The 12,707-nt window shown below is 39.5% G+C and overlaps 1 protein-coding gene across 4 annotated transcripts in view; it reads right to left on the reverse strand.

Moving 5' to 3' along the window:
- Positions 1–4,532: 4,532 nt before the first annotated feature.
- The window catches only part of ZEB1 (zinc finger E-box binding homeobox 1), a 125,327-nt gene continuing 117,152 nt past the window's right edge, over positions 4,533–12,707 (reverse strand). For all 4 annotated transcript variants that reach the window (XM_068673590.1, XM_068673587.1, XM_068673588.1 and 1 more), the window contains 2 exons: positions 11,912–12,092; positions 4,533–6,997 (listed from right to left, as the gene is read on the reverse strand). In XM_068673590.1, coding sequence (XP_068529691.1) covers positions 6,459–6,997; positions 11,912–12,092 — 720 coding nt within the window. In that variant the 3' untranslated portion in view covers positions 4,533–6,458. The remainder of the gene's footprint in view (positions 6,998–11,911; positions 12,093–12,707) is intronic.

The raw sequence follows: 12,707 nt of genomic DNA on the forward strand, positions 1-12,707 counted from the left end.
ACTGTTTGGAGCCATTTTAATTTTCAGGATTTTGCATGATTGTCCAGTGAACACACTGCTTCAACAATTCGGTCCAACACATTTCATTCTTGCACACTGAATGATCAAAATACTCACTCCGTATCTTTGCAATAACTTACATGTAGTTAAAACTAAGGGAAGTGCTTCATCAGCTACATGTGGGAAGTTTCACTGGATTCAAGTGTTTCAGTGACATCCTTCAGCAGTCGGGCAGGAGTTGGCCTAGAAAGAGAACCTGAAGAGACCAAAACAACACAGCCACTTGCAGCGCCGTCAGACCTGTGTCCTGTCCTCGGGCCCATGGTGTGGTAAAAGCGAGCAGACTTCCCAGGTAAAAGAGGAACAGAAATTCATGAGAAATGACACAAAGTCAGTGTAGATGCATTTCATTTTTCTAAGGCTTTAACTCATTTATTCCCTTAATTCCTGAATTAACACGTGATGCAAAGTTTGTAATTACAGCACAAATCCTGGTTTTCACAAAGATGAGCAAACCCAAGGACAGTCCCCGTTACAGAAAGGTTGAAATCTAAAATCAGAATCAGAATTTAAGACTCAACAGAAAAGACCAAAGTGGCGTTCTTAATACATTTATTTTACGTCCCATTGTCCTCATCATTTTTGAAGAGCTCTTGGGAGATCTGCAAGTGTAGGGGCATAGCCTTGGAGAACTTCACCTGCTTGTGGATGAACGCTACTCGATGTTCACATCCAGCATGCTATTAGGACCAAACCTTGCCATCAAAGTGCACCTTACATCAGCACATTGCTTGTATGATTCCAACCATCAGTTTATTTTCTAATCACAGTGTAAAAGAAGAGCAGATCTTCTTGGTGAAACAATGGAATATATCATAATATATTGCATCCCCTAGAGACAACACGTACATAACATGTATGAGAGGTGTAATAAACACAATTAAGAAGACTGTGTGGCAGATTAGTGACCAGACATCACGAAAGGGCAGAGGGATAAAACAGAAAGTGTAAATATTTGTTCACATTTAAAAGGCAACTTGATCATCATAACCTTTTTGTATTCATTTGCTCTGCAAAAATCAAACTGTGTGAATATTATTAGAACAATTGCCCGAGAAAAACATGAAGAATAAATGACAAAATACAGCCTCAGAAGATAGATACTGTAATACTGAATTTTCTTTATGAAATTCGGGTAGTTTCACAGTGACAATCAAACAAGCTATTCTGTCAAGGAAAGAGAAAAAAAATAGTTATGTAAGTACCAAAGTGTGAATTGCAAAACACTCACAATAAAACCTTCATCCAAACAAAGAGTTGTGTGCAGACATAAACTGTTGGTAAATAAATTTAAAGGAACACACTTCCAAGAAGTGCTCAGGTCAGCACAAATTAATGCGCTTTTCTTTCTCCTCCTTCACTGCTCCAAAGCCATCCACTACGTTCACTACTGCCTCCATGAGCAAAATGGACTTCTCTCATCTTCAGATCATTACCTTAACCTCTAATAGTCTCTGTATGCTGAGGAAGTATTTCCACTACAGCCATTTCTACACTCCAGACTTCTGTGCTGGTTTTGAGTGTGGATGCCTAATCTTTATTGCTTTGATGCTAACAGCCCCTAATGTAGCACTCTGCAGTGGTCGAACCCGTGCTGTTAGTGGTGCTTTGTTTTCTTTCTTGGAAATTTTTTGCTTTCAAGTGGCTGCTCAGTGCTGCGGCCACCACTGCCCTCGGCATACTTTGCCAGTGCCAGTATCAGCACCAAGCCTGGTTTGCACAGACAAGACCTGTGGGATTACCTCCGAAAACTGCATTAGAATAACTGTACCTGAGGGTGTGAGCACAACACTTGGTTGCCCACTGAAGCCTTTTTCACTCAGTCTGTCTGAAGAATGCTGCTTTTTAGGAAAACTATGTTGCATTGTGGGCAGACACCATGGTCCACTCTTCTCAGACTGAAATTTAAAACACCTACTGAAGCACGTGGGTGCTCTGAGATCAGACATACTAATAACATTTCTTAATTTTTTTTTCTATGCACTAATTCATCTGATTATTTGTCATTCAATGTCATTTTCAAAAAGCTTTCAAGCCCATACATAAAAGATTGCTTGGCATTGCAATATTACTAACTGCACATATGGGCACTCTACTGCAGATGACCCACAAGCAGACAGATGTGACTGTGGAGGATCTGAGCGAATGCCACCACTGGGATGCCATATGAATGCTACTAAAAAACAAGAAAGCAGTAACTTCTTCTGCACATACCTTCTACTTTTCTCTGTAGCCTTAAGTGTTTTTTCTTGCTCCTGCTTTCTGAGGATATCAGGGCATTCCCCATCCTAGGGCATGAAATCTAATAAATACTTCTCTAGCTTTCTTCCTATAGTTATTCTACCATATTTTTCCTGTTCTCAAGGTACTAGAAAACACAGAAGACATACTATTGTAACAACTTTGCAACTGTACCTGTGTTTTTGAATCACAGCAATTTACATTCTGGATTATTAAGAAGGATCAGCAGCAGAACCAAATCCAGATCAGTCTCAGGTCAGTGCTGTGTCCTATACTGCATTCAAAGGACACCTTTTTTTTTTGCCTGCCCATACTGGTGACTGTCCTGTCTCCTGTTTGCATAACTGAGATGAGCCACACAGGGTGAGCATGATGAGAAGGCAGGCACAGACAACAGTTTGGGCACGTGGATGTAATGGATGTACTGTTTGTCTTCTGACCAAGAAAGAGGTCCTAGGACAATGAATTTTTATTAAAACAATATTCAGATTTCACTTTTCCTCTCCACTCTTTATTTAAAGGACAGAAAACAAAGGCTCTTGCTTTCATGTTTTCTCATGTGTGAAACTTACTCTCCTTGAAACTGATTTGCCATTAACTTACACGAATCCATGTGCCTGCAGCTAGACTGCTTCTGGTGCCTTGGCGGACTCCTTCACCACTTGCTGGGCTGCCTCTGCCTCACCCAGCTATCAGCACTGCAGGCATCTCACCGACGGAGCTAGGAATAAAGTCCAGGTCTCCTACGCACCTCTGTGTTCCTGCTGAGTTTACCCTGCTAAATGAAGATGCATCACAGTTTTGGTTTTCCAGATGGATAATGAATGAAGTTACAAGGTGACAGACATCAGAGGCATCTCTCGCTTTAACAGATGCGAAATTCAATACACCAATCCATTTTGAAGATAAAAATGTAAATAATGGTTTCACAGCCTAAGTAATGAATATAAATTTTCTCCTCCAAAGTGATGACGTTTCCTGAATCAAAACTGCTTGCACTTTGTTCTCTGTCCAAGCACAGTTTTCTCTTGCTTTATTTAAGGTTCTTGAAACCGAAGTTACTGGCCTTTCACACGTAGCTTTCACTTCCGTGAGCAACCTGGAATATATTCAAATTCTGTGTTCTACTACTAAGGGCAGCACAAATATTCTTTCCACCCCATTTTCAACAAACGTCTCACCGGATTTATTGCTACAGACAAGTAAGATGTTCCTGAATTATGAAATAACTGAAAACCTCCATCTATAACCTTAATATAGGTTTAAAAAGGTACATTTATTTACCTACAACTGAGCCAGTTTCACCTGTAAGAAATCCTGAACTACTCAATCAATTTCTGTTTTAATAATAATTACAAGGCAACATTATTGATACATTACAAATGGCAATTGTTTTCCAAACAGCTTTCTTACATTTACCTCAATGATACACTACTGAGTTAGGAAAAAGTGCAATATTTCATATACTGTACAGAAAAATACAAAAAAAAGAGCATATTTAATATATTGGATAAACCTTTTATGTATATCAGTAATGAGGTAACAAGATTGAAAATTATTCAAAGCTTAGACATATGAACATAAATTAACTTATATGATTATTGTGTAAAAAAAACAACAACATAACTGAAATCCCTATTTAGGGATCAATAAAGAACAGAAATTTGTTTAAGTAACACTAAACTTTGCTTAAACTGCAAAATATTGCAACAATGAATATGTAATACAACTTTCAAACCTTCATACTTACATTACTGAAGTAAGTAACGTACTTCATTACTTCAATTCACACTTCATTACTACAATTCATACTTACATTACTTTACCTGCATCTGTAATGTTGGTGCCGTATCTTTAAAAACTCAACAGCAAAACATACATCAACTTTTTCACTGGCTTATTGCTAACTCAAGAAAACAGTCATAGACTCACATTTTTTAAAAGCAATCTTATTTAAATAGAGCCTTAAAATGTATATTATATAGATCAAGGAGGAAAAATTTACAAAAATATATGATTTGTTTTGAAGACTTAGTTGTTCTACTAATATTTGAAGAATCAAGAAATTAATGCAGTGATCCCTTTACATGCACACAAACATTTCTTTCACTTATGCGCTCCTTACATACAGCTGAAACCAGTATCTCTACTGAAACAAGAACCATGCCTAAGTAACGTCGCAGAAATAATTTAAAACAATTATTTTAAATTACCAGAATAATGACAGTAAGTCAGACTTGTTGACGCATTTTATTGTGAGATGGGGAGTCTGGTAAAAAACTAGAAAATGACCATGATGTAACAAGGAACTTAAAAATGAAGTTTCAGATTCGTAACATACATACATGAATACAGGAACAAATTGGCACAAAAATGTTAAACATTGTTCCCAACACTGTTTATAAGATTATTCTAATTTGGCTTACTAAGGAAATGAGAGTTTTATGGTTAGGCTAATCTCTTAATAAAACTGCAGAGCATCATGCTATTAGTCACACAGTGAATTTCAAAATTTAAGAGCTTTATATTAAAAACTGGGTAAAGGTAAAATGAATTGATTGCAATTGTAAAATTAATACATTCCCATTTTAATTCATCTGTTCTACAGTCCAAGGCAAGTATAAATGTTAACATAACACTGTTAAATCAAATCTCAATGCAAGAGAACCGATTGCATCTCTACTTTAAATCTTATCAACTTTCCAAATTTTCATACTAAAATATATTATTGTATTAATACAAACTACAGTATTATACACTACACTGTGTAATAAATAAAGAAATATAAAAATAAGACACATAAATATAAAAGTTTTCTAAAACTAAAAAGGTACATATGTCAGTAAGAAGGGTATTAATACTGCCAGGTTTGAAGACATACAGTACAAAATGTTGCACAGATCTATAAACTAAAAGAAATAAAATAATACTGATAGGTAAAAATCAGCTAACATTGTTAATAAATGGGGTCCATAATAACTAACATTTGAAAATACTTATGAGCCAGATAACATGTCATGTATGTGTCTGAAATTAAAGTAAACCAATAAAGCAATAAAGCAGATTAGAAAATTTCCCTTGTAATTATTGTAGAGAAATTCTGCAAGTCAGGTATTAACCCAAAATACCACCAAATAATTAAATAATGAAATATACCAGTGTTCTTACTTCTCTGATGGTTAAGTGTTTTTTCCCCATGATTAGAAGTTTGATACAAATCAACAAATGCTAGTTATTGTAGGCCACACATTGGATAAAGGCTGGTTAGAGCCTTCGTAATACTGATAAATGGCACTTACAGCACACAGGTCTTGCATAAGGCCAAAGGAGATACAAAGCTTCATATCATATCCTTCATATTGTTACTACATACTCAAAACACAATTACAAACACTGATTTTGACGACTTTGCTGTCCTTACCAGTATTAACACTGTTAGTCCCTGCAATCAGAACTCAACAACAATCTTTTCAACTACATTTTTAACCACATGAGTAAGAAACTTCAGTTCTTCTATCATCTGCTTTCTTAAGGCTAACAATACACTTTAAATGATAATATGCTCTACTACAACATCTAATGTTATAAACCGCTACCTTCTAGGTTGAATTTACAAAGGTAGCCAAGCACTGTTTGCAACTGCATTATAGGTTTCTGCAAAAGGGAATTCTGTAGTGCAGAAGTTCTCACATTTTAAAAACATAATAAAATACTGAAGCGGTTTTAGGAAATGTTTTGCCATAAAAAAAAAAAAAAATCATAAAAATCTCTCCCAATTGTACAGCTTAAAAATTAATCAACTCAAGAATGAAAATTAATACTGATAAAACAAACAATGCCAGATGCTTGTCTAATAAATCAGGTTTCCTACAACCTGTTAAATCTTTGCTTCCAGAGTCACTGTATTTTTCTAATCTGCTTCATGTTACAAACTTGTTCCTAACTTTGAAAACTGTGTGAAAAATTACTAAGTTTGAGGTTCAGGCACACCTGGATTTCTTTTTTTTTTTTTCTTTTCTTTTTTTTATATATATATTTTTTTACACAGTAGTGAACAGAAATCACAGTATGCAGGCTACTGCGTTTCCATGAAAAGCATGTATAATATAGAATGAACTTCATTACCAATTTTTTTTCCTTATAGAAAAAACTATCATTTAAGCTTTATTTGTTTTTTCTTCTGACACCTGCCCATTATTCTGTATAACTTCTGTTTCTGCATTGCTTTCTTGATTTACAACTTCATCACTCTTGTTACCTTCAGTTTTCCCTTCTTCTTCTTCGTCCTCTACTTCTTGTAATTTTCTACATTCTTTTTCTTCCTGAAGTCCTTCTATCTCTTTTTCTTCCTCCTCCTCTTCCTCTTTTTCACTGTCTTCCTCTTCTTCCCTGGTTAGACTCTCTCTCTCATCTGAGTCGATCTGTGACGGAGATGCCCTGGCACCAACATGCTCAATATTTAGGACCTCCTGTCCCGTCTCTTCCTGCTCTGTGCTGTCACGCTCTTCTGCCTCTCGTTTGCAATAGGAGTAGCGATGATTCATGTGTTGAGAGTAAGACCCCGAGTGTGAAAAACGCTTTCCACATTTGTCACATTGGTAGGGTTTTTCCCCAGAATGCAGTCGCATGTGTTCGATCAAATGGTGTTTGTGTTTGAACGCTTTTTTACAGATTCCACACTCATGAGGTCTTTTACCTAGAAAATAAAGCACAAACAATTGGACATTTTGTATTTAACATTTTAAAAAATTGTACTGACACATTCATTATAAAATGCTGTTGGTGAATGTATTACCAACAATTAATAACTTTATTTAACAAGACATTCTGCTCCTAGTATTATCAGTCTGGGTATCCTGCATGAGGCCAAAGGATAAGAGTATAAGGGTATCTTGATACAATTACAAAGGTAATTTGTAAGCTTCGTAGGAAAACTAAGCCAAGGTGATTGTCTCTGGGGCAGATGCATTCTGCAGCGGAGAGGGGGACTGAGGTGGTCAGGGCTTTTTTTCGGCATCGAGGCCACTCGAGGCAGGACCCTTCAGGACCTGGTGGCTCTCTCCTGAAGACTCAATCCTCTCTGAGACCGACTCACAAGCCTGCCACAGCACAAGGGTCTCCTGCTACACAGAAGACAAAAGTTCCCTCATCCTGCCAGGCAGTAGGAGGGGACCTAGGCCAAGATGGGGAATGGAAGCAGGTTTCTGCTCGGGGTGGTAGGCGAGGCCTGTCCCTGCCCACCTCGCCTTCCCATCTACCCTCATGTAACAGGTACGAGGCTCTAGAACACAACAGTCAGAACAATGATGTAGACAAAAGCCCGTCCTAGTTGGAGAGGGTGCCTCAGGCCAGGCAACCTACTCCCAGCATCGCTACATCTTCTGTCAAGAAAGACAGAAGGGTTATCATCATGGGGGACTCCCTTCGGAAAGGGACAGAGGGCCAACCAGACCCAACACACAGGGAAGTCTGTTGCCTCCCTGGGGCTTGGGTGAGAGACTTCGCTAAGAAAGTCAAGCATCTGGTACAGCCCACCGACTACTACCCGCTACCGGTCTTTCAGGCTGGTAATGACGAGGTAGCAAGGAGAAGTCCAAGAGCGATTGAAAGGGACGTTAGGGCTTTGGGGCGACTAGTTAAAGGTTCAGGGGCACAGGTTGTGTTTGCCTCTGTCCTTCCAATAGGGGGGATCGATGTTGACGAGCAGACTTGTCACATTAATATGTGGCTTTGGGACTGGTGCAACTGGCAGAACTTTGGGTTTTTCGATCATGGAAAGGTCTACACAACACCGGGCCTGCTGGCACCAGATGGGATGCGCCTCTGTCACGGCAGGAAAAGGACTTTTGCTCAGGAGTTAGCGGGGCTGATAGACAGGGCCTTAAACTAGAGTTGAAGGGGGAAAGGGATAAAACCAGACCAGATGGTGATGAGCTAAGGGATGGTACACTAGAATCAGAGGGACTGCATGCTAGTGAGGTCCTTCGGTCAGCTCCACAAGGTGCTGTGTGTAGGGAGGCACATTTGAAGTGCTTCTACACAAACACACGCAGTATGAAGAATAAAATGGACGAGCTAGAAGTCTTGGCCCAGTCCCACATCATTGGCATAAGTGAAACCAGGTGGGATGAGTCCTGGTGTGCTGCAATAGATGGCTACAGGCTCTTCAGGAGGGACAGGCAGGGTAGGCGAGGCAGCGGGGTGGCAATGTACGTGAAGCAGGGGCTGGACTGTGTGGAACTGCAAGTTGGTGACAGCAAAGTTGAAAGCCTCTGGTAAGGACTTTCTGGAGAACAGAGAAGGTCTTGTGGGACTGTGGCAATTGGCGGCCGTCTTGGTCAGTGACCATGAAGTGGTTGAGCTAAAAATTTTTGGTGACAGAAGGAAAACTGCCACCAAAACTTCAGCCCTGGATATGGGGAAGGCAGACTTCAGGCTGCTCAGGGAACTAGTTAGCAAAGTCCCCTGCTTTTGAAGGCATTGGCGTTCATCAGTGCTGGTCAGTCTTTAAGCACTGCCTCCTAAAAGCACAGGACCAGGCAATTCCAAAATATCAGAAGTCAGGCAGGCAGGGCAGGAGGCCGGCCTAGCTGACCAGGGATCTTCTACCGGAGCTTAGGCAGAAAAAGAAAGTGTATGGCTGCTGGAAGAAGGGTCAGGCAATGTGGAAGGAATCCAAGGACACTGTTCGCGTTTGTAGGGAGAAAATTCATGTGGCCAAAGCCCAATCAGAGTTGAAGCTGGCCAGGTCTGTGGGAGACAATAAACAGTTTTGTTTTAGATATGTGAACAGAAAAAGGAGGGCCAAAGAAAACACAGGTCCACTACTTGATGGGGAGAGCTGGCTGATGTCATCGTGGGACCTCTCTCAACTACTTTTCAACAATCTTGGGAATCTGGAGTGGTCCCAGTAGACTGAAAGCTGGCAAATGTTGTACCAATTTTCAACAAGGACAAGAAAGAAGACCCTGGCAATTACAGGCCTGTCAGTCTCATGTCAGTGCCTGGTAAAATTACGGAGATGATCCTTGAAGATATTGAAGTGCACCTGGGAGACAATGCAGTCATTGGTCCCAGCCAACATAGGTTCACGAGGTGTAGGTCCTGCCTAACCAATCCGATTTGCTTTTATGATAAGATCACCCATCTAGTCGACCAAGGGAAACCAGCTGATGTGACCTTTTTGGATTTCAGTAAAGCTTTTGACACAGTTTCCCATAGGATCCTACTGGACGAAATGTCCAGCATACAGCTAAACAAAAACACCATCTGATGAGTGAGCAATTGGCTGACAGGCAGGGCTCAAAGGGTTGTGGTAAATGGCTGGCTGGTGGATGGTCACCAGTGGGGTCCCCCAGGGCTCCGTTTTAGGGCCAGCCTTCTTCAATGTTTTTATAGATGATTTGGATGTAGGACTAGAAGGTGTTCTGAGCAAATTTGCTGATGACACTAAACTTGGAGGAGTTGTGGACTCTGTTGAGGGTGGAAAGGCCTTGCAGAGAGATCTGGACAGATTGGAGAGCTGGGCAATCACCAACCACATGAAGCTTAACAAGAGCAAGAGCCGGGTCCTGCACCTGGGACAGGACAACCCTGGCTATATGTACAGACTGGGCAACGAGATGCGGGAGAGCAGCCCCGCAGAGAGGGATCTGGGGGTTGTGGTTGACAGCAAGTTGAATATGAGCCAGCAATGTGCCCTGGCAGCCAGGAGGGCCAACAGTATCCTGGGGTGCATCAAGCACAGCATCGCTAGTCGGTCGAGGGTAGTGATTGTCCCGCTCTACTCCACACTGGTGCGGCCTCATCTCAATTACTGTGTGCAGTTCTGGGCACCACAGTACAAAAAGGATGTAAAACTGAGTGGAGGGGCAGGCACCGATCTATTCTCTTTAGTCACCAGTGATAGGACCCGTGGGAACGGTGTCAAGCTGAGGTAGGGGAGGCTTAGGCTGGACATCAGGAAGAGGTTCTTCACTGAGAGGGTGCTCGCCCACTGCAACAGGTTCCCCAGGGAAGTAGTCACTGCACCAAGCCTGTCGGAGTTGAAGAAGCATTTGGACTGTGCACTTTGTCACATGGTCTGAAATTTTGGGTAGACCTGTGTGGTGCCAGGAGTTGGACTCGATGATCCTTTCCAACTTGGGATATTCTATGATTCTATAATTCTATGAAAACCAACTTAAAAGGATATTCTCAGATGCAATTTTGAGCACAAAAAATGAATATAAATAGATTAGAAAATGAGGAATATTTCTTGCATTAAATGTTATTCAGACTCAAAACCATTTTAACACGTCTCCATTGATGGAAATTTTAAATCAGCTAAGCTTTTATGTTAACTTTTGTGCACAAGTCCTTGTAGCATGTCATAGGTAAAAGGAAAACCATTCTAAAATATTCTCTGGCACAGATAGGTATCTTACATGCAAAACTTGCTTCCAGTATATCAACTGGAAAAAAATCTGCTTTCTTTAACTGAGTTCTCTTTCTGCTCTTTTTTCCAGCTTTCTACTTGCCTCTCTACTACTTGCCTTTCTGCTGCTGTTTTTAGAGACCCTTTTAAAGGCAGCACGGACCTAGTTATGTTATTTTGATTTCAACACTCAAAGTTGTTAGGCAAAACAACTTTGCACAGCTTTCACCCAGACATAAAAAAATACAGACAATGAGACAGCAGTTTTCTGGTCGTGCTCCCTGTCAAATTATGTCAAACAAGCAGCATTTCTGAACACAACATTTAATTTAAAAGCAGAGCAGAAAGCAAAATTGTGCTATGAAAGGGAGAAGTTAAGAGTCTCAGAGCAGGGAAGGTATGAAAATAGAAGATATCTTAACAAACACAACTTGGGAAACTTGATCAAATGTTAAAGACAAAGGGGAGCATTTTATCTTTTTAATTCTGCGTTTAAGTACAATGAACTAAAAACTTAATATGCAGAAAGACAATGTAGGCACTTAACCAGGAGGAAAAGAGATTTTTGAAGACATCACTGAAATAAGAGAGCAACACTTACTCAAAAAAAAAAAAAAAAAGACTAAGGATAGCAGAAGTGGAGCTAAAAGGAACAATTATGAAAAATTAGAAATAAAAATGAAAGCCACAAAGGTTTTCCTTTGGGGTTAGATTCTACATATCATGAATGTCTATTAACTTCAGATAACTACAAAATTGGCTCACTTTGAGAATCCTTTGTAGCCTGGCTGGCTTTCATGTGACATATCACACACATATATGGTCCTTTTCTAATAAATAAATAATATATGTACATATATTCTTTCTTAATTTAAAACCAGACAAAGTAAATTAGACATAATAAATCCTTCATTATAGATTGTGGTGTGCAGATGATTGTCCATGAGCCAGATGGAAGAAAATCCCCATTTTTCTATTCAGGCTTTAGATCTTGCAAATTTAAGAAACATAGAACTACAGTTCTGTGAAACAAATTTACAAAACATGGATTTCTAAAGAAGTCTGGGCACAAATGGTAATAAGGACTATTATACTTCTCTTACAACATTTTCTGTGAACTGAATTCCAGTTGAGCTTATCAGTTACCCACGAGCAATAAAATAATGATCTGCAACTGCATATCCTAGTACGTACCTGTGTGTTCATACTTATGTCTCAATAATGAACTGCTCTTCTGGAATATTTTGTCACATAAATCACATGCATACATCCCATTTTCTGTCTTTCTCATCTTTTTCTTTGGGGGCGTTGAATCAGAATCATTTTGATCTTCTACATTCGATACTCCTTCTGAGCTAGTGTCTTGCCTTTCATCCTTAAGAAAAATTACAAAAAAAAAGGTTGAGTTCAAAAATGCACAAGTGCAGCACATGATTTATAAAATGTAAGCTGAAGCTACACAGTTATTTTCATTCCATCCAGTAAGTGGCCAAACAAAATTGTTTAGACTTAAACTGTCAAAAAAAATCTTTCACTGCACCTATCTGCTCTGCAGTCCTTGCCATCATCCAGATGCAGAATTCTCAGGGCGACTGACTGTAATCATATCCAAACCTGATTGTTGGCCAGGTCTAGGCTACACTGGCTCATCGTATTTTAAGGCCCCTAAAATACATGCAATGTTAGGAAGGAAAGGATTATAGAGCTGTAAAATACCTTAAGAAGTGTTAGGAAGGTGAAAGAGCCCATTAGATACTGAGCTGCATTTTTGAATGAATGTTTGTCCCCCATATTTTGCTACTTCACAGGTTTTATGGAAGATTTTTTGGCAAAGTTATCACAAAAAGCTATTTATCATTTGAATGTACATAACTGACCACCCTTTTCCTCATAAATCTACCAAAAATCTAGTTTAAACAAGATATGGGGGATTTCAAATGTTTTATTAACAAAAAGTTGTCCATATATTGTAACTGTAGCCTATTCCTAA

This window comes from Anas acuta, chromosome 2 (assembly GCF_963932015.1).
Source record: "Anas acuta chromosome 2, bAnaAcu1.1, whole genome shotgun sequence".
Lineage (NCBI taxonomy): Eukaryota > Metazoa > Chordata > Aves > Anseriformes > Anatidae > Anas > Anas acuta.